Raw genomic sequence first — 22,152 nt, forward strand, 5'->3', positions numbered from 1 at the left:
AGATGTATCATGAAGATTTTCAATCTTTCTTTTAAATTTCCTATAAATCAGCATCATTTTCTTAAAATTTGCAAATGTAAGGTACATGCTATAATTGCCTAATTAATATTTTCTATATAAGAAACTCAAAATATATCATAGTATTTAACTACATTTTGATTTTAATATTCCATGAATTCAGAAAATAACTCAAGGTAAATTTCTAAACTGCAGAATATTTTGATATTTTGAAATATTTGATATGTTGAAAAACCAAATAAAAAGTTCATGGAGTGATGTATTATGATTCCAAAAATTTTATGTTACATATAACCAATGACTTCAATGACTCCTAAACTTCATTAATGTAATTCAGAAACTTTTTGGAATAAAAGAATACATTGTGATTATTTTGCAAATTAACTGGTTTCTTCCAGACAAATTAAAATCCAAAGATCACATTTCTGCAAATATTCTGTTCTTGATATGTCTGAAGAAAGAGACAGTTAATGAGATTTGCAAAACCTGGAAGAAAAGGAAACAATAGCAGATCAAAATGTAATCAATAAGAATAATTTATAATGTTAGTATTTACTATGTAATCACTAACATGCATACTGTAAAGGGAAAAAAGATGAAATAGGGTGAGAAATTTCAGCGTAAGGTACATATGGTTGTGAAAGAGAAGTCTACAGAGAGAGTCTTCTAGAGTAACCTCGTGTCACCAAGTTCATTTATAGAGGGAACTAGAATGAATAGACTGTTAAATTTTAATTACATGGGCTATCATTGGGCTAGTGGCCTTGATGAATTGCTGATCCGTTTTTTGTTCATCTTTCTAACCATATCATTAATCTTACAAAACTGCCTCTTTTTGGCACAGGATTATGAAAAGTAGTGTGTAAAAGGTAGGTAGTAAATGGAGCACAGATACTACCACCCCCTCAGTCTTTCCTTACACTCTCAGCTTGGACACAAAAGCATTTCAAAATAACTATGCTAATGCTTTTAAGAATGTCTTGCTTTATCATCATTCAGAGATTAAACCTGTCATCCTACTTTGGCCAAACTGTGCATTTATATATTCACTAGAGGCCCAGTGCACAAAAATTTGTGCACTCGTGGGGAGGCGTCCCTCAGCCCAGCCTGCACCCATTTGCAGTCCAGGACCCCTTGGGGGATGTCCACCTGTTGACTTAGGCCCACTCCCTGAGGGATCAGGCCTAAGCTTGCAGTCAGACATCCTTCTGGCAGCCAGGGAGCCCTCCTGGAATGTCTGACTAAAGGCTTAGGCCCCAAGGGATTGGGCCTAAACCATTAGTTGGACATTCTTAGTGCTGCCACGGAGGTGGGAGAGGCTCCTGCCACCACCTCTGCACTGGCCAGCCATGAGCCAGCTTCTGGCTGAGTGGCACTCCCCATATGGAAGTGCACTGACCACCAGGGGGCAGCGCCTGCATTGAGCGTCTGCCCCCTGGTGGCCAGTGCACATCATAGCAACTGGCCATTCTGCCGTTCAGTCAATTTGCATATTAGCCTTTTATTATTATTATATAGGATGTCCCTATTTCCCCCCTTTTGCCCCCTCTACCCAGCTCTTGCCCCCCACTTCTCTCTGGCCATCACCATACTGTTGTCTGTGTCCATGGGTTGTGCATATATTTTCTTTGGCTAATCCCTTCTTTAAATTCACTTTTAAATATTTATTTTCAGGTAAGTGCTTATAACTGCACTATTATATATTTTCTATTATATCATTTAGAATTAAGATATTTTTTAATTAAACCCTTGTAAATTTTAGCACAATTTAATAAATTATGCTAGAAGCAATTAGGAGATTTTTCATGTAATGCAGATACATTTCAATTAATATTTTATTAATTTTTATTTTTTTAATATTTTAATTTGAAATAATCTCACACATGTAAAAAAAAAAAACTATAAAATACTACAGCATATTATATGTACCCTTCACCCAATTTCTTAGGTGTTAATAATTTAAACATAACCATTATACAACTAACAAAATTTGGAATATATTTTTCTTATAATCTCTTTAATGTTACTTAATCCATTTACTTTGTTTTTGTTAATCTTCACCCAAGGATATTTTTCCATTGAATTTTAGAGAGAGTGAAGGGAAAGGAAGAGACACATTGATTGGTTGCCTCTTGCACATGCTCTGATAGGGACTGGGGATCAAGCCAGCAACTGAAGTACATGCCCTTGACTGGAATCTAACCTGGGACCCTTCAGTCCAAGGGCTAATGCTCTATCCACTGAGCAAAACAGGTTGCAGCTTCATTCATTTACTTTTTATCTATATGTGTCTTTATATTTAAAGTGGGTTTCGTTTTTGATTCACCCTCATAATCTGTCTTTTAATTGGTGTATTTATGCCACTGACTTTCAGAGTGCTTACTGATAGAGTTACTGCCATATCTGGTGGCTCCTGGGGCTTGCGGGGCCGGCATGCCTGTGGCCCAGGACCTGATCGGGTCCCCAGCGGCAGGCAGGCGGCTTCTGGTGTTGCCTACGGGGGCCTGGATGGCGGCTGGTGCTGGCGGCTTGCACTGTCCTGCCCTGCCTGCAGGATGCAAATTAGCCACCATCTTTGTTGGTGGTTAATTTGCATATCTCATTGATTAGCCAATGGGAGGCATAGCGAAGGTATGGTCAATTACCATGTTTGGCTATTATTAGATAGGATTCCAATGTTATAGTCTGCACTGTAATAATCTGTCCACTTACAGTTTTCTTGAATCCATAGCCTTTACTTGCTCTTATCAATTGTCACTGAGACTGGAAAATGAATTCTTGCTTCTGAATCTCAGCTCTGTAGTTGGCACCCTTCAGGTCATGAAATATGTCTATGTTGCTTCCACAACATAGATGTATCTCTAACATCTAGTACAGTATCTGAATGACAGCAGATATTCACCACCCTCCAAATTTTCTGAATGAATGAATGAGTCTATGAGTGAATAGATTTACTAAGTCAAACATCTGCCCAAATTTCAGAAGTTTGCCAACATGGTGCTCTGGCTGCTGAGATAGGAATCATTATTTTTTAAATATCACAAAGCAGTGAAATTATAGGATACCAGCCAGTATGACCCCTTATTAACAATCCCCACTGACTTAGCTGATTTAGGGATATCACCTCCAGCTGGACCAATCCCTCTCTTGGTGCTAACAGTCTCAAGATCCTGGCTCCTATTCAGTGGTTCTCAACCTGTGGGTCGCAACCCCTTTGGCGGTCGAACGACGCTTTCACAGGGGTCCATCCTGCATATCAGATATTTACATTACGATTCATAACAGTAGCAACATTACAGTTATGAAGTAGCAACGAAAATAATTTTATGGTTGGGTCACAACATGAGGAATTGTATTTAAAGGGCCAGAAGGTTGAGAACCACTGTTAGATTAACTTGTTTGATTAGGTCTCCAGCTGTTTGTTCCATAGATTATTCTGTATTATTTATACTTAATATTTTTTATATTTAAACACAGGAACAAAACCTTACCTCTGAAACCAAAAGTCCAAAGTTAATTCCAATTAATGATAAAGCATTAGCTTGATACCATGTGTTGATTTTATTTTCACAACCCTAAGGAAAAAAAAAAAGTCACTTAAGTTAACTTGGAGATTGACATAGTTTTCTACATAATTCCATTACCAATAAGAAGAGACATAGACATTAGACATTTAATAAAGTCTGAAAAACAAGTCAGTGTCTAACTGGAGACAATGTTTTAATCCAGGGAGCTTCATGTGATGACAGGACACCTTGCTTGCTACTTTTAAAGTTACTAAGATGTTGTCATGAAATTTAAATCAGAAATTTATTGTTTTAGAGGGATTTAACTGCAGACAATTTTAACTTAATAGGGTATATAACTAGAACCTAAAATGATTAGTACCCAAATAGCAGAAGCTTCAAAAAAAATCCTCTAGCCCAGCCAGGTGTGGCTCAGTGGTTGAGCATCAGCCCTGGAGTCAAAAGGTCACCTGTTCGATTCCCGGTGTGGGCATATGCCCAGGTTGTGGGCTCTATCCCCAGTGTGGGGCTCGCAGGAGGCAGCCAATCAATTATTCTCTCTCATCATTGATGTTTCTATCGCTCTCTCCCTCTCCCTTCATCTCTGAAATCAATAAAAATATATTAAAAATTTTTTTTAAATCCTCTATTTATTTATGAATAAATTATATAATTAAAAGATACATCTTAAAATTAGAATGACATTAGTAAATAAACTATACAAAGTATTAGAAGTTCTTGGGATGGAAATCTCTAGTTCATCAACATTCCATACCTGTAAATAGTCATTGCTCCAGGTGAACCTGTACTCTCAATTCTGCCAAATTTACCTGAATACCACTTTTGTCATTGCTGGGATCCCCTCCCTTCAGTTTCTGCCCATCTCCATTCTCTTTAATACTGGTATGGCAGCTCTCCGACCAATAGTGAGAGTTGCCAATAGCGCCCCCTTCCTCTGCAAGGATTTGGGAAGGAAGGTTGAGGAGAAAGGTTGATGGCATCCCAAGTTCTAGTAGCACTTAGATCACATACAATACTCCCAGGAAGTTTACTTATTTATTATATACCTGAGAGAGTACTGCAATCACCTAAATATGAGTTCAATTTAGGGAAGTCACTGAAGAACCTACCCACCAGAAATAACATTGTCTTTATATAAAAATTGGCTCAGAATTATAAGTTGACTTGCAAAATAAAATTTTTAAAAGGTCACTGTAAAATATTTTCGGCGGCTTTGACTTATCTTTACCTCTAAGTAAGTTGCATTCAGTGGCTCATCACAAAACCACTTTCTTAATGTAGAATTCGTGCAAGAACATGGCACCTGTTCTGAATTTTCTTTATTCTCATTCGTTATCCAATCTGTGTAATTGTGTTGGCCACAACACTGCAACTAGGAAAAAGATTTTTATGAATTTTACCATAAAATATTCAAAATGCAGTTAATTATATAATGCTCATGCACATTAAAGTGTTTTCATGATAAATTTATTCTCCGTTAAAATGTAGTGAATTAAGTAAATAAGTACACTTTTGTTTAATCTATTATATTGTTGCTGCTATTGTTGATGTCAACAAGAGGTAAAGATCTCTACTTGATAAGTGGACTATGTTTGGCTGAAATTGTTATGTCTGAATTTATTTATAGGAGCCCAGAATGAAAGGTATGCTTGATTTACCAAATCTACAACCATGTTTCAGGCCAGAACATAGAAGAAAGAATCCTCTTCTTAACTATAGCAATTATCTTTCTATATATTTATCCCCATGCTGCCATATATGTTTAGTATACATAAAGAGGGTTAATCTACTTTCTTTAGGATTAATGTGAGATGTTAACTTTCAATTTTGTATTGTGTGAAAAACTGCAACAAAGAACCAAAAAGGTGATAAGGAAGATAGTCACAGAGATAATAAATGTCTCATTTCCTATCCTATTGAGTTAGTTAGGAGGATGTGAAAAAAATCAGTTTATATATTTGACACCTAGAAAACAAGAGAAGGTTAAAATGAATATTTCATTGTTTTTCTAAACTTGTTATTGAAAGTTATAACATCAGTATTGTCTATGTCATAATATGTACCAACAATTTTGACAAGAACTTGGGAATGTTGAATGACTACAATAGTGCTTTAGAGCTTGGATATTAAAAGTTAGTTAAATCAATCAAACCTACATATAAGATATCAATTATATTCATGGTTAGGAACTTTAAGCTGGATTCTCATTAATGATAGTAATGTCATACATAGACTTGTTTTCCCGTTTATCAGTTTATGACCATAAAAAAAGGGTTGTAATGCAATCTGGAAATGGGATACCTCTACAATTCACATACATCAGGAAAAAAAAACATATGCAGAATAAAACATTTATAATTACATTTCAATTCTCCTAAAATGCATTTTGTTTAGTAAAGGTACCAAAACTAATGAACTATTTCTATGTGAGGCATCTAAAGAGGCAGTTAAGAATACGAAATCTAGTGCTAGATTGTCTAGGACTGGATGTTGGCTCTGCCACTTATTAACTGGGTGATGCTGGCTTGGTTACTGAATCTCTCTGTCCTCCACCTATAAAATGAGAATGATAGTTTGACCTCATTGGTTGGGAGAATAAAGTGAGTTAATACATGCAAAGCACTCACAAAAGGAACTGGTACTATGTAAATGTTCCAGGTGCTGATCTCTTCCTGTACATTATTTGGCTGACCATACCAATTCCCTTCACTGCCCAGAAATAGCTGAACTGTTCAATAATAACCCTAACAACATTAGCTAATAAATATTAGCTGCCTGCTATGTTCCAGACTTAAGGCTTTCTAAATAGTCTCTATATTACTTCATTTATTCCTGCCAACTAGAAGTAGAAGTTATTCTGCCCATTTTACTAATATGAAATGTGAAGTTAAGAAAATTACTTGTCCTGGATCACAAAGCTACTGTGTAGCAATCCAAACATGGAGGCTCAAATGGGAGCCGTCATGCTACTCTGCTGCCAGCTCGGACTGTGCTCACACTTACCGCCCAAGGGTGCAGGAGGACTGATGACCCTACTTGGCAAAGACCACCAACACTTTCCCAGGGAAACCAGGTTAAAATGCACATCACTTAACCCAGAAAAGGAGCTGTAAGTTACAAAAGGAAGAGACAACTAAGATCTGTAAGTGGAGACAACGCAATTATACCTTATTTGTTTTGGAAGAAATAAAAGAATGTCTCCTTTCTCTGTCCCTGTCCTCTACCCTTCCCTTTATTCCTCTCTGTCCTACAATGATCACCTCTGACATCTAATTTTTATTTTATGCTAATTTTGTCTTACTGTTTTTTGTAAAGCATTCAGAATAGTCCACTTAAGTATGTCTTCAGGCACATCTTTAGATCCATACTGAGAAATGACTAAATCAATTTCATCATGCCATACTTGGTGAACCTGTTGAAAATTGGATAAAAAGTGAAATTTTGATGGGAACTTTCCTTATGTCTCCTCATAAAAGGGTATTCAAAGTTACCTTTTGTTTTTTGCTTATGTCTAAAAGCTTTCTTCTTCCTTATACCTATTTTTAACAATCTCAGTGAGTACTGATGTATTTGGTTTTACTTAAGCATTCAAAAGTTCATGACTTTCATAACTAATCTCTAATTTGGTCCTCAAAAATGCCAAAACTTAGAAAGAACAGATACTATTTCCATTTTATGAACATAAAGACAGATACTTAGAGAATTTAATTATTTGCTTTGTTTACATGAATAAGGAAGAGGAGCTGAGACGTCTATATATGTTTTATTTAAATTCCAGTCTAGTGACATTTCCTTATATTTTGCTGTCTTTGAATAATCAAAATTAAATAACTGGTGAGAATACTATATAATAAAGAGGTAATTTGCAAATTAACCAACAAACCCTCACACAAGATGGCCACCCCCATGTGGTCACAAGATGGTCGCCACTGATGGCTGGCAGGGGAGGGCAGTTGGGGGTTCCCAGGCCTGCTGGGGAGGGCAGTTGGAGGCGACTGGGTCAGCAGGGGAGTGCAGTTGGGGGCAATCGGGCCAGCAGGGGAGCAGTTAGGCGTCGATCAGGCTGGCAGGGGAGTGGTTAGGGGGTGATCAGGCTGGCAGGCAGAAGCAGTTAGGGGCAATCAGGCAGGCAGGCAGGTGAGTGGTTGGGAGCCAGGAGTCCCGGATTGTGAGAGAGATGTCTGCCTGCCGATTTAGGCCTGATCCCTATGGGATCCCTATGGGATCAGGCCTAAACTGGCAGTCAGACATCCCCTGAGGGGTCTCAGATTAGAGAGGATGCAGGCTGGGCTGAGGAACACCCCCCGCCCCAATGCATGAATTTCATGCACTGGGCCTCTAGTACTATAATAATTAAAACATCTGTACAAGTTAAACATTTATGCAGTTACTTATATATCTATGCTTTAATATATGTAAGAAGATTAGAATGACATAAAATGTTACTTAGAGCTATATGTTATCTAACTTATTCTCTAAGTTAATTTTTATTGAGAATAGAAAATGATGTTTCCCATTCTATAGTGTTGCCAGGAGAGGACAGATTCATGTTCTCATTTACCCTCTAAGCACTATTTGGGAGATCCAAAGTACTTATGAATCACACCTTTGTACATAAGAGTAAAGTGAATTTCCTAAATAATCTGTGTGACTACTATATAAAAAAATTCCCTCACACATATTTAATTTGACATATATACTGTGAAGCCCTAGTGCATCTCCAACACTGAATTAGGCGTTGTGAATGGCATAAGAGATTTAGAGGCTCCTAAAAGCTTAATTGACTTTGAATGTAGAAGACAAATCAATGTAAACAAAGCTATTCTTCTCTGGGATGAGTTAATAGGGGTTCTAGTCCCGGCTGTCATTTGGCCACAATATATTTAAGCAAGTATTTCTCCTCTCAGAGCCTCAGTTTCCTGTACTAGAAAGTAGGACTAACAGTGAACCTCTACGAGGATCAATAATATAATGCCTAGAACATGCTTATCACAGTCTCTGGCTCATGGCTTATTATTAAACTAGAGGTCTGGTGCACAAAATTCGTGTACAGGTAGGGTCCCCAGGCCTGGCCGGCAATCAGGGCGGATCGGGGCCTTCCAGCTCCAGCCAGGACCTCCCTTCATTTCTCACCACCCCCTGGTGGTCAGCTCATGTCATAGTGAGCGATTGAACTCCCGGTCTCCCAGTGGAACTCCCAAGGGGACACTTTGCATATTAGCCTTTTATATATATAGATGATTTTTATTATTCTTAAAGTAGATAGAGAAAAGTATGTAAATAATACTTAAGTAAATATCAATGACAGTGATACACTATATTTATGTGTTAAGGTTTCTTAAGTATTATATTCAGGTTTTATCACTAGTTCTATCACTAGTTAGAAGCTTATGGGTTGGAAACTGGTGCTTTTTCACCAAAGCAGCTTTATAGAACTTACCTGCTGTACACACACACACACACACACACACACACATTTTGGAGATAGAGAGAAGAAATTTTAGCTACAAATGCCAGGCCATTAACAACAGGTCCTGAGTGGTTAGATACCCAGGGTAGATGCGAAGTATAAGATAGCTAATAAAGGTGGAGGGCAGTGGTATTCTAAAGGAAGATTTTGTTGGGTTTGGCCATTACTAGTACATAGGTGCCTACATATAGAGATAATTTGAATGCCAGGAAGCAAGGAATTAACCAAGAGCTCATTTAAAATTAATGAAGGGAAGGAAGAGGGCTCTTGAGTAGCTACTCTATGACAGGAACTTTGAAAATTGTCAGTTTCTCTGTAAGGTAAATAGGCATTAACCAGAGTATACAGATGAAGACTAAGCTTCAGGCTATTAAATATCTAGTCATATGCAAATCTGTATGACTTCAAGTCCATGCTCTTTTTTACTATAGGACAATTCCCCTAATACAAAGACAGCCCCAACTACCCTGAAACAGACATTTCTTGAAGGATTGAAAGTAACCTTAGGCTGTAATAGGTAGGTTTTGTTATGAAAAGTTTCTTCATGCAATTTATTATGTGTTATTTTGAACTTACCTAATTAAACTATCTTACTCATGGCCATACCAGTGCAAAATACATGAATTATTCAGTCTATCTTTTTTTTCCAATCTACTTAATGAAATTATTAAATTTTAAATGAATAAAAGTTGAAAATATTTCTTTATAGAAGAGAATATAGTAAAGTGATTGGGTCAGCAGTGGTAGCCAGGGCAGGCTGGGGGGCCAATTTTGGATTTCCCACACTCAGCATCTTCTCCTCTACCTCCACATTCTTTATTATTTGTACATTCTCAGTCTTCTGCAAACAGAGTAAAAGACAAGTTCCCAAACCCACCCTTCCCATCTGCACCTGGCCCCTTCCTGTATAGAATTCTAGTAGTTTCATTGACTCTTTTTACCCCCAGAGACATTTACCTTTAGCTTTTAATATAGGCTTATAGGTCTCAAAATCTAACATATTCAATTTTCTTTAGATTTCAAAAAAAAAGGCTGATCTTTCCATACCTCTTCTTTCTTTGTGAATATGAGTGCTGAAAGTACAACCTGAACACCAAAGGCCCACATTAACAGTACTGCATACTAAAACAGAAGAAAAATAGAGATGACAACTATGCTTTTAATATATTTTTAGATGCTACAATGATGGGAAAGTGTACACCATATGAAATAGTCTTAAAATATACATAGGTATTGCTTACATTTCCTGTTCTCATATACAATATCAAAATTATTCAAACAAAACAGCAACAAATATATATATCAATGAACATTTGGATAGGAGTAAGAAAGAAGGAAGTGATAGAACCCTCACAGGTTACGTGGTCTAAGGCGATGTTGTTGACACTGTCTTCATTCAGATCTAAAACTGTCACAGAAGGAAATTCAATTAGTCAATTCCTTTGACTAGTGTATACTGAAAATCAGTGTCTAGAGCTGCGGTTCTCAACCTGTGGGTCGCGACCCCTTTGGGGGTCGAACGACCCTTTCACAGGGGTCACCTAAGACCATTGGAAAACACATATATAATTACATATTGTTTTTGTGATTAATCACTATGCTTTAATTATGTTCAATTTGTAACAATGAAAATACATCCTGCATAACAGATATTTACATTACGATTCATAACAGTAGCAAAATTACAGTTATGAAGTAGCAATGAAAATAATTTTATGGTTGGGTCACCACAACACGAGGAACTGTATTAAAGGGTCGCGGCATTAGGAAGGTTGAGAACCACTGGTCTAGAGTGACCACCCAGACCTTTAGTGCTACAGGAAAGGTAAGTATTTCTGCATTCTTCCCAGCAAGACACAATGACTGCAGTTAAATTTCTCATTTATCTTCTTGACAGGAGAGTGCCTGTGAATTAAAATTAATTAGATTTAAAAGAAATGTTAAACACTATAGTCCATCTAAGTGTGTTAGTTGTGATCTACAGCTACCACATGTATGGTAAATAGCTCATGTTCGGTTTATAATTTATATTTTCATGTTATGTCTTGGGAGAGAGAATACTAGCCAGAGGCTAGAGTTTGCTCTTCTCAGCAGTTACATTTCTCTTTGTTAAATAATTAATTTTGATCTCAGTTATAAGTCCGTTTCCTACATGGCATGCGCACAAGGAGAAAATGTGCTGACTACAGGATATGTTTCCTTTTGCATGCTAAGCTACAATGCTTGTTGACTTTAATATAGTTTATACTGATATTAATCTTCACATTCCTATGTTAGTTAATTGTAGATCACCTCAAAAAACAGATCCCTATTGACTTTGTACTAAAAATTAATTATCTAAGGGCACAAGAATTGAGGTATAGATTTGATCCATGGAAAACTCTCCCCTCAAATTCTACCTAGAACCCTTTCTTGGAAGGGGTGGATTTATTTGCCTTATGCCCAAGGGCACACTGTACTGCAATGCTGTCATAACATAAATCATTCAGTTCAACTGTGTGACCTGGAGTTTCAAATAAAAAATACACTTTCAGGCTATTGAAATGAAATACATACCAGAACTAGGAGCCATCTGATTTCATACTGAATTCCCAAATAACCCAAGAGAAAAAGAAGAACAATAGCCGATCCAGTTCCAATTAAAATTCCAGAAATATATACTATCAGGTGATTACTTTCATCTGTGGAAATAATAAAATAACTTATTGTTAAGTAATATTTGTTTTCTATTTAGTAATAAATGCAGCAACCCAAATTTTCTCTAAGCAACTATCACCAAATTACTAGGATTCCTTCTCACTCTTCTTAAAACTTCTTTCTAGACCCTCTTACTTGTAGAAACAACTTTTCTTCTTTTAATGGCATGATGGAGAATTTCTTCAGTTTCTGAAGAAATCTTTACCTTTGCCTTATCTTAATTATCTTCCATAAAAATAAGCATTTTTTCCCTAATGAATGGAGTTGTTAGGGGTAAAATAGGCAGGTTTAGGGAGTTTTAGGAATTAGGGGGTCCATGGGGGAGAACCGCAGGGCTGCAAAGCTGGGAGCTGCCAGAAGGCATACATTCACAGAATAAGGGTGCTGGGATCTGCCAGAAGGGTTACCTTTACAGAAAAAAGGGAGAGGAAGCCACTCATTTACAGAATAAAGAGGAAGGCCACAGGGAATAGAAAAACAAAAGGGAGAAAAAGAACAGAACCCCACTGTGGGGTTTGAGCTCTGAAGCTGCTATAGTGACCAATCAGAGGGGATATCAGGACACAAAGAACTGCAGCCTTTATAAACCTTAAGAAAGAGGGACTTATTGGGTCTCTCTCCCCATCCCCACGTGGTTGTTTCCCAATAAATTTCCACCTTTTCCTATACCACCTTTTGTCCGTGGCTTCATTCTTTGAATCCACCTGGACAAGAACCCAGGAAATCCCCTTCGCATCCCTCCCAGAGGAAAAATCATGCGTTCCGGTTTAATTTCCATGTTTCACTAAGATGAACTTTTCTACAACTAATGCACATTCAAATATGCATTTATTTATTTATTTATTCATCAAATAAATTTAAGTACCTAAATTATGTACAAAAGCTACCCTGAGTTTATTGCTAATATGGCCCTATTAAAGCTATATTTTATTCTCTCCACGTCTAGATTGAGCTTTCTGTACTAGAGGAATATCCTATATAATAAAAGCCTAATATGCTAAGTGTCCAGTTGTCTGGTCGGCCATTCAACCAATAAAAGAGTAATATGCTAATGATATGCTAAGGCCGCTCAACCGCTCACTATGGTGTGCACTGACCACCAGAGGGCAGACGCTCCAACTGGTAGGTTAGCTTGCTGCTGGGGTGTGGCTGATTGGGACTGAGCTAGATGGACTGGACACGCCCAGGAGCCCTCCCATGGTCCCTCCCTGGTTGGCCAACCTCCCGTGTCCCTCTCCCGCCCCAATAGTAAACTGGTGGGGTCCCTCGGCCTCGTCTGCGCCCTTTCACAATCTGGGCTGAGGGACCTCCCCACTCCGCGCCCCCGCCCCCAGTGCACGAATTTCGTGCACAGGGCCTCTAAAAAAATATATCTATATCTATATATATTTTTTTTCAATAAATTAACTGTTAAATGCTTAATGCTATGGAACAGACAGTAGAACACTAATTGCTCAGTAAATACTTATTTAAAAGCAAGAAAAATAAATATATAAAATATGCCATAGGTTCTATGGGACAGGCAGTGGTGTGCTGGAGCCACTTGAGCCACTTGCTCTGGCTCATGAAAGGCACTGTTGCCCTGGCCAGGTGGTTGGAGTGTCATCCATACACAAAAAAGGTTGCAGATTCGATCCCCAGTCCAGTAGGTATGAGAGGCAACCAATTGACGTTTCTCTCTCATATAAATGTTTCTCTACTTCTCTCTCTCTCTCTCTCAAAAATCAATAAAGCATATCCTTGGGTGAGGGGGAAAAAGGCAACTGTTAATTGTTTGAAAAATATGAAAGCCAAGTCACTTCACATTGGCACTTTAAAACTGGCCATTGTAGTAGTGGTAAAACCATAGATATCAACAAATACCATCAATCAAAACTCTCCATCCCAAAACCTGTTAAACATTTAGCAGCATACTTTTGGGTACAAGAGCACCTAATCCAGTAGGGGGTGGGGAGAAGGTAACACCTGAGTTTAGCCTTTAAATGATCATTAGAAATATCTACAGTGGAACAGTAGAAGCATCTGGAGGCTCAGAACAGCGCATTGTGTAGGAAGCCCTGCTTTGCTGGTGCTTACTGTTTGAGGCTGGTGAGACTGGGGAGGTTTGGCAAAGAACATATAATGGACATGTTATGTGGTGTTTTCTAGTCCTCTTCACCAAAATTAAAATCCATGAGGACAGGACCTTTATCTTTCTTGTATACAACTATATCCTCAGCTCACAATAGCATCCAACATATAAAATATTCTCTGTAAGTATATTTGTCATTGAATAAATAATGGCAATGGGAGCCAGAGAAAGGCTTTTCATGTTACACAGCTAAATTTGCCTTTTAAGTGAATTACTTCAGTGGCATTCGGAAGATGGCTGAGAAAGGAGATCAGAGCACAAGGCTATTAGAGGCTATTGCAGTGGCAAAAGACAGTTGAGGACTTTAGGTGACATGGTGTTATTACAGATGGACAGGTGAGGGCAGAATACTTTAAAAATAGGTAAATTAATTAAAAGATGGGATAACAAAGAGGGGAGGGCCCAACATTTCTTGCCTCAAAATGGTTTTCAAGCCAAAACCGGTTTGGCTCGGTGGATAGAGCATCGGCCTGTGGACTGAAGGGTCCCAGGTTCGATTCGGTCAAGGGCATGTACCTTGGTTGCAGGCACATCCCCAGTATGAGGTGTGCAGGAGGCAGCTGGTTGATGTTTCTCTCTCATCGATGTTTCTAACTCTCTATCCCTCTCCCTTCCTCTCTGTAAAAAATCAATAAAAATATATTTTAAAAAAGAAAACAAATGGTTTTCAATTCCACATCCTGAAACCATAATTGAGATTTTACTATTTTAAACACATGGATAAAGTGTGCAACCCTAGCCTTCCCTCTTTAAATAAGAAAATCACTTGCCTTCTACTTCTCTTTTGCACATCTCACATGCTAGAAAGCAAACCTGGTGTTGAGCCAATCAAAGACAACTTTAGGAAATAGCAGAGCAGCAATATAGAAAGAACTGGGATTTCTGAATGACGCAGCAATCTCTCTCTTGTTTGTTACATTAAATATCCATTTTATTTGAAAAAAAAAACCTTAAAGAATAAGTTTCTGGCTACCTTTGCAGGGGTTTTTCATAAGTAAGAACATTAGGGTTAATGAGAATTATCTGTCAAGTCCAAAATGGAGGGGGAAAATGAAAAAATGAGTTGCTGCACACAATTACTACATTATTAAATTAGTGCTCTGCCCAGTGTCTGGCACAGTCAGTACTACATAAGTGGAAATGACTATTGTCATTATTATGGTGAAGCAAAAGAGAAATAGAAAGGTCCATACACCCATTTACTTACTCTGAGCAAATCCCTAATGCACTCAGACATCATGAATACTTTTCTATAAGCAAAGTATTATACAAAAAGAAGAGAGTAAAGATACTAAGCATTTAGGAATAGCTGAAGTTTAGCTAAATTATTCAATACTTTATAGCACTGTATTACATATTAAACCTTTTTAATTAGCTTTATTTTTTTCTATAAACATGTTTTTTCTTACTTGATATCCACTAAGAAATAGGTTGGCTCTTATAGTAGATGGTTTTGCCATATATTTAATAATTAACAGTGCTGTCCAGTAGAACTTAATGAAATGAAGGAAAAGTTCTACATCTGCTATTTCCAATAAGGTAGACAATACCCCATAGACACATATGGTCACTGAGTACTTGAAATGTGGCTTCCTTTCTGCCAATTGAGTATGTTTATATGAAAATAATCCTTAGGCTATTAAACTTCAGTCCATAGTGACCACAGCATACCATGATATGGTAAAATAAAGACAATGTAAAGATCTAACATTTAAAAAATAAAGTTAAATGTATTCAATTACTGTATTCATATTTAGAAGATATTTTAAATATATCCTATATAATAAAAGGGTAATATGCAAATTGACCCTAACAGCAGAACAACTGGGAAGGACTGGTCACTATGACACACACTGACCACCAGGGGGCAGACACTCAATGCAGGAGCTGCCCCCTGGTGGTCAGTGTGCTCCCACAGGGGGAGCTCTGCTCAGCCAGGCTGATAACTGCCAGCACAGAGGTGGTGGCAGGAGCCTCTCCTGCATTCTCAGCAGCGGTAAGGATGTCCAACTGCAGCTTAGGCCTGCTCCCCGCTGGCAAGTGGACATCCCCCGAAGGCTCCTGGGCTGCCAGAGGGATGTCTGACTGCCAGCTTAGGCCCAATCCCACGGGAAGCGGGCCTAAGTCAGCAGGTGGACATCCCCCGAGGGGTCCCAGACTGCGAGAGGGCACAGGCGGGGCTGAGGGCCCCCCCCCCCCCCCCCAGGGCACAAATTTTTGTGGCCTGGCCCTCTAGGATTTACATAAATATGTAAAAATAAAAAATATTATATATTAAAATATATTTAAAAAATACTGGAGACATGCACAAAATATCTGAACAAACACACTGGGGAAAGTATGATGTCTCTCTCTTATCTCTGTCTCTCTCTGGAATCTGACTCCTCTTACTTTTTCCTTCAGACCAGCTGCTGCTGTGTTTCAATTCATAAGATAAAATATGGCTGCTGATAGGTTCTGTGTTTCACAATCTTGGATACCTGAGGTGAGATTAATCCTAGAGTCTTTTGACCTCAAGTTCAAAATTATATGGGAAATATTGGTATTGAGATAAAATTGGCATAAAACATTGTGTAAGTTTAAAGTGTGCAATGTGTTGGCTTGGTACATTTATATACTACAAAGTGATTACTATAGTAGCCTTAACTAATGCCTTTAGCCTATCACATATTTTTTATTTCTTTTGTATTGTGAATAGTTAAGATTTAGTCTTTTAGTAACTTTGAATTATAATACAGTGTTGTTGACTATAATTACTATGTTGTGCATAAAATTTCCAGAATTTATTTATCTACTAATTATAAGTTTGTACCCTTAAACAATATATCTGCAATTCCACCACTCCTTAGCCATGATAACTACCATTATACTCTGCTTTTACAAAGTTTTTTTAATTCTACATATAAGTCATATCATACAGTATTTGTCCTTCTCTGTCTGTCTATATCACTTAGTATAATATTTTCAAGGTCCATCCATTATGTCACAAATGGTAGAATTTCCTTCTTTCTCATGGCTGAATAATCTTTCTTTTTCTTTCTTTCTTTCTTTCTTTCTTTCTTTCTTTCTTTCTTTCTTTCTTTCATCTATCTATCTATCTATCTATCTATCTATCTATCTATCTATCATCTATCATCATCATCTATCTATCATCTATCATCTATCTCCCATCTTCTTTATCTATTTACCCACTGATGGACACTTACGTTGGTTGTATGGGAAATATATTTTATTTCTAACCATGTGGTGATGAGAATAGAAGAGAATAGTTAACTTGGGCAGTGAATCTATGTTGATCTCCATTATCTTTTCAAGTCTACCTTGTAAAGGTCCAGAGTTAGTAAAATAATTATAATCTTCCAATTCTCTCATTCCTCTTGTCCAAAATTCCTAGTTTTCTCTCTCAAAACTTTCTCTACTTTACGGTCTTGGATTTAAGCCCTGCCATTTAATAAGCTGTTTCTAAAACCAAATGACAAAGACCTTTAGAGGAAAAAAAACGGAATTTTAGAGAACTACGGCCAGCTGCTGAATAAACCATGCCTGCAATTGTTCAAAATGGAATACTTTGTTTAATTCAGAGAGAAAAATGAAAATAGGTACGTACTTAGAGCAGTGAAAAAATTATTTCTATCCAATAAAAGCCATGCAGCAAATCCCATGAGTAAAAGTCCAAGAACCTACAAAAAAAAGTCAATGTGATTTTTAATAATTGCTAATAAAAATTCATTGCATTTTTTTCTAGACTAAATAATTTTGAAGAATCTTACCAGGAAAGCTCCATTAATGAGGTTAAGAAAGTATTTTAAAATTAATGATTTGCTTTTCCTTAACATTCTTTTCCTCCCAAGATACTGATGGTTCTGAAAAGATAAGCAAAACTTTTACTACAAACACTTTCCATAGTAATAATTTTAAATGATTCTGCTAATGTTGTTTATTTGTACTTTTTCCTTCTCATACCAGTGGTCAATATCACATTCCCTTCTGCCCTCTCAATATAAGAACATATTGACATTATCTTGAAACTGTACCTGTCTTTCTCTATCTGCATTTTTTGGCTAGACAGTTGAGACCTAGAGGAATTTTTATAGTATGTCAATAGCTGCTTTTATCAACTTTTTGCAATTTTCAGAAAGTAGAATATTTTATTTGATTTCCAGTCTTAACACTCTTTCTCCTTTCCTTCATCTCTTCATGTCCCTACTCTTTGCCAGAATAAAGACAGCTCCTCTTGAGGTCTTGCTGTTGCCTGACCTCAATTTTTGCCTATTTTCTTCTTGACATGTCTTTCTACCTATGTAGTCTCTGAGGTCTTTATGTGAAGAGAATAGGTCTTGTATATCATCATAACCCCATAGTCTAGCACATAGTAGGTACTCAGCAGATATTTGTGGAATGAATGAATAGATTAAATTATTTAATTTGTTTATATTAGGGTACAGAGTATAAGGAAAGGAACTAACTTAAGGTTGTTTTAACTAATTTTTCCACATGCCAATTTTCCTAAAACTTCTATGAAAAAACCAACACCCCATTGTTTTTTTGTTGCTTTATTACATATCAATGTTTTAAAATTTTCTGGGGAGAGAATGATATGTTTAGGAATTTGGACTTTTTTTAAAGCATGCTCTTACAAAATGAGAAGATAATAAAAACAGGTTCTTATAGAAACTGATAGGAGAAGAAATTTCTAAATGGTGTTACTGGTATAGAAGTAAAAAAAAAAAAAGTGAGAATTCAGTACTCTCCAAGACAACCAATTTGGTAAGGAAGATGTTCACAGTAACTTCAAAACAGCAGTGTGTTAGTCCATTTGGTCTACTAAAACAAAATACCACAGACTAGGAAGCTTATAAGTAAAAAAAAAATATATATATCATAGTTCTGGAGGCCAGAAGTCAAGATCAGTTTGCCAGTATGGCTGGGTGAGACCCCTGTTCCAGGTCTCAAACTTCTTCTATCTTCGTTTGGTAAAAGGGGCTGGAGTACAATGTGGGATCTCTTTTTTTTAAAAAATATATTTTACTGATTTTTTACAGAGAGGAAGGGAGAGGGATAGAGAGCTAGAAACATCGATGAGAGAGAAACATCGATCAGCTGCCTCCTGCACGTCCCCCACTGGGGATGTGCCCGCAACCAAGGCACACGCCCCTGACCAGAATCGAACCTGGGACCCTTCAGTCCGCAGGCCAACGCTCTATCCACTGAGCCAAACCGGCCAGGGTTGTGGGATCTCTTTTATAAGAGCACCAATCCCATTCATGAGGAATTCACTGTGTCCTAATCACCTCCTAAAAGTCCCATCTTCTAACACCATCACAGTGGGTGTATGGATTGCAACGTGAATTTGGGGGACGCACACATTTAGACCACAGCAAGGAGTTCATGTGAAAGAGTTAGAACACAGAAAACAGGGTGTCTAAGCAACGAATCAAGGAAGCCCACAGTCATGTTTGCACAGAATGGTAAGAGGAGATGTCATGTGCTGATCTGTCCACAAGCCCCACATACTGGAAACTGTGTCAATGAAAATGTAGATGTGCAAACACAAAGACACACAACAAGTCAGTGCAGGTCCTGTTTAAATATTTGTAGCACGAAATATCTATATTTTCTTTCACTGTAGGCAAATACTTTGTTTTGGTGCGGTATTTCTTTTGTTCATTTCCTGATTAGTTAATCAATGGTCCAACAGCAGGGGTAATTATAATAGTATAAATGCTGTAAGGAAGGATAATTTATAATATTTGACCTTTTCATAGTGCCATTTCAACTAATTAATACTCTAATTGTTTTTATTATTGCTTTTAAGTTCCTTCTAAGTTCCAGGAGATAGGAACACAAAAATGATTAAATAATAAAAACTGTCAAGGAATCAATTAAAACCTGAAATATTTGTTGGGGTAGGAATAAAGGGAACTGGGATGCTTCAAAGAGGAGATGAATTTGAGATGATCCTTGAAAAATGACTAAGACAGTTAGATAAAAATGGGGTAGAGGTAGGAAGTTTTCAAGACAGATGGAAGAACACGGTGTCCACAAGCTTTACAGTGAAGTGCATTGGGGCATGGACCAGAGAAGCAAGAGATGAAAGGTAAGGCTAGAGAAATAAAGATTGTGAAAGATCATGTATGCTCTGCTAAAATCTGCTTTTATTTTCTGAACATATTGGGGGACCATAATTCTGTCATCAGTGCAGAAGTCAAAGACAGGGAGACAATTTTCAAAGCTAACGCACTAGTTCATGAGAAATGTATGTGATCTGAACTGCAAGATGGCTGTGGAACAATTCCAGGATATGAAGGATATAATAGGAAATAGAATTGCCAGCAGTTGGGTGTTAGCAAGAGGCCATGATGAAACTTGACCCAGGTTTATAGAGCTTAAATATGTAAACTATTAGCATTACCCCACATCCTAAAATGTGTCATTTCTAATGATTCCCTTGACCATCAACATTTTGCAAATTCAGCACTAGTATGCTATGACTCTCAGAATTACCAATGAGGAAAGAAACTCAGAAAAGTAAAATAACTTGCTTGATACCACGCAGTTAATATGTGGCAGAGCTGAGATTCAAACCCAGGGATATATACCATATAAGTCATCATCTGTAAATGACCCTTATAATAGCACATACCTCATAGGGCTGTTGTGAAAACTTAATGAGATTATGTTTATAAAGCACTGAACCCAGTGTCTGGCTAAATGCTAGCTATTAATCTCATTATACCACATCTTAGTATAGAAATATTAGGGTTATACAAGGGAGGTGGGCATGAGGATGGGAAATGGGAGAACCGTGGGAAAGTGATGGACTCTGAAGCAGGGGGTCTTGGCAGCTGCAGGAAGAGAGCACAAAGAGGCTAGAGAAGGAACCTGAAGGTTTGGGATAGTCTTTTAGTGGGAAAAGAGAAGAGAGGTCTAAGAATCTAATACTTTGGTTTGCCTATTAAAAATATAATGGCTTGCCCTAGCCAGTTTGGCTCAGTGGATAGAGCCTCGGCCTGCTGACTGAAGGGTCCCGGGTTCGATTCTGGTCAAGGGCACATGCCCAGGTTGTGGGTGCAATCCCCAGTAGAGGGCGTGCAGGAGGCAGCCAATCAATGATTCTTCTTCATTATTGATGTTTCTTTCTCTCTCCCTCCTTTCCTCTCTGAAATCAATAAAAACATATTAAAAAATATATATGATGGCTCAATAATCATCTTTCAAAAAATGAAACAAACAAGCCAATACCTACTATGCAGTTATTTGAGTACTACAATGATATTTTGGAGTATTTAAATCACATCATTGCCATATAAAGAATAAGTCATCTGTTGAAGAAGAATACTATTAATCTAAAGCCCACCATCAATTAATATTTTCAAATAAATCTTATTCTTATCAGATATCTGAGGAATAAAAAGCTCTCTTTCATCTTTTCATTTTCTCAAAAAATACTACATACTCTCTAGAGCAGTGGTTCTCAACCTTAAAATTATTTTCGTTGCTACTTCATAACTGTAATTTTGCTACTGTTATGAATTGTAATGTAAGTATCTGATATGCTACATGTGTTTTCCGATGTTCGCGACCTACAGGTTGAGAACCACTGCTCTAGAGAAATATGTTGTGTTAGGGCAATAGGATATAAACCAAGCAGACATACAAATGATTTTCAAATAAGAGCAAAATTTAATTTTAAAAAAGTTACTTATAAAATGAAAAAACCTACGCAGGTTAAAAGGTTATTGGCAAACTAACATACACAATTTTAGGCTATAATTTCTAGGAAGATTGCAATGAAATAGATTTCTGCTAAACAATGCATCATTAAATAATAGTTTCAAATTAAATTGATTTATAATCTATAACTATTTGAAATAATTGTTATATTTTTCTGTAATTAGTGATATTAATTAGTGATCACTAAGGTATGGCTAATTGATATAGTTTTCAGTCTTTTTCCAAAGTAAAAAAAATACCATGAGGAAATAAGAGATGTAGTAACACTCATCATGGATTAATTCATCTCCAGAACTTTCAATATTTTTATTTTTGCCCTCAATTTGTTTGACAAGGTAAGGTTTATGAAGGAAAGCAATCTATACATCATCTTCAAGTTAGCTTATTACTAAATTAGCTATTTTAAATTAGTTTTAGAAATTAATTGATTACTAATAGATTATATATATATATATTAGGAAAAGCCTAAATAATTTCATAATTACAAAAAAATTAAGCTTATAATTTTTACATGTGGATTTCAACATAATATGCTCGTCTGACCATTATAAGTGAAGAGTTTGAATAGTCTATAA

The 22,152-nt window shown here is 37.0% G+C and overlaps 1 protein-coding gene across 1 annotated transcript; it reads right to left on the reverse strand.

The window, feature by feature from the left end:
• Positions 1 to 435: 435 nt before the first annotated feature.
• On the reverse strand, positions 436 to 17,679 carry TSPAN19 (tetraspanin 19). Its single transcript, XM_023749727.1, has 8 exons — positions 17,614 to 17,679; positions 17,451 to 17,523; positions 11,572 to 11,696; positions 10,063 to 10,137; positions 6,847 to 6,957; positions 4,774 to 4,917; positions 3,510 to 3,593; positions 436 to 504 (listed from the first exon to the last, which is right to left on the reverse strand). The coding sequence occupies exons 1-8, from the start codon at positions 17,677 to 17,679 to the stop codon at positions 436 to 438; spliced, it is 747 nt and encodes a 248-aa protein (XP_023605495.1).
• Between the last annotated feature and the right edge of the window lie 4,473 nt (positions 17,680 to 22,152).

This window comes from Myotis lucifugus, unplaced genomic scaffold (genome assembly GCF_000147115.1).
Source record: "Myotis lucifugus unplaced genomic scaffold, Myoluc2.0 scaffold_9, whole genome shotgun sequence".
Taxonomy (NCBI): domain Eukaryota; kingdom Metazoa; phylum Chordata; class Mammalia; order Chiroptera; family Vespertilionidae; genus Myotis; species Myotis lucifugus.

Bases quoted from the DNA above. Each gene is read 5' to 3' on its own strand.
- TSPAN19 (XM_023749727.1), bottom strand. From the start codon at position 17,679: ATGTTAAGGAAAAGCAAATCATTAATTTTAAAATACTTTCTTAACCTC. The intron at 17,524-17,613 runs GTAAGATTCTTC...TTTTTTTTGTAG, and splicing joins TCATTAATGGAGCTTTCCTG to GTTCTTGGACTTTTACTCAT. The intron at 505-3,509 runs GTAAGGTTTTGT...CTTTTCTTCCAG, and splicing joins TTGGACTTTTGGTTTCAGAG to GTTTTGCAAATCTCATTAAC.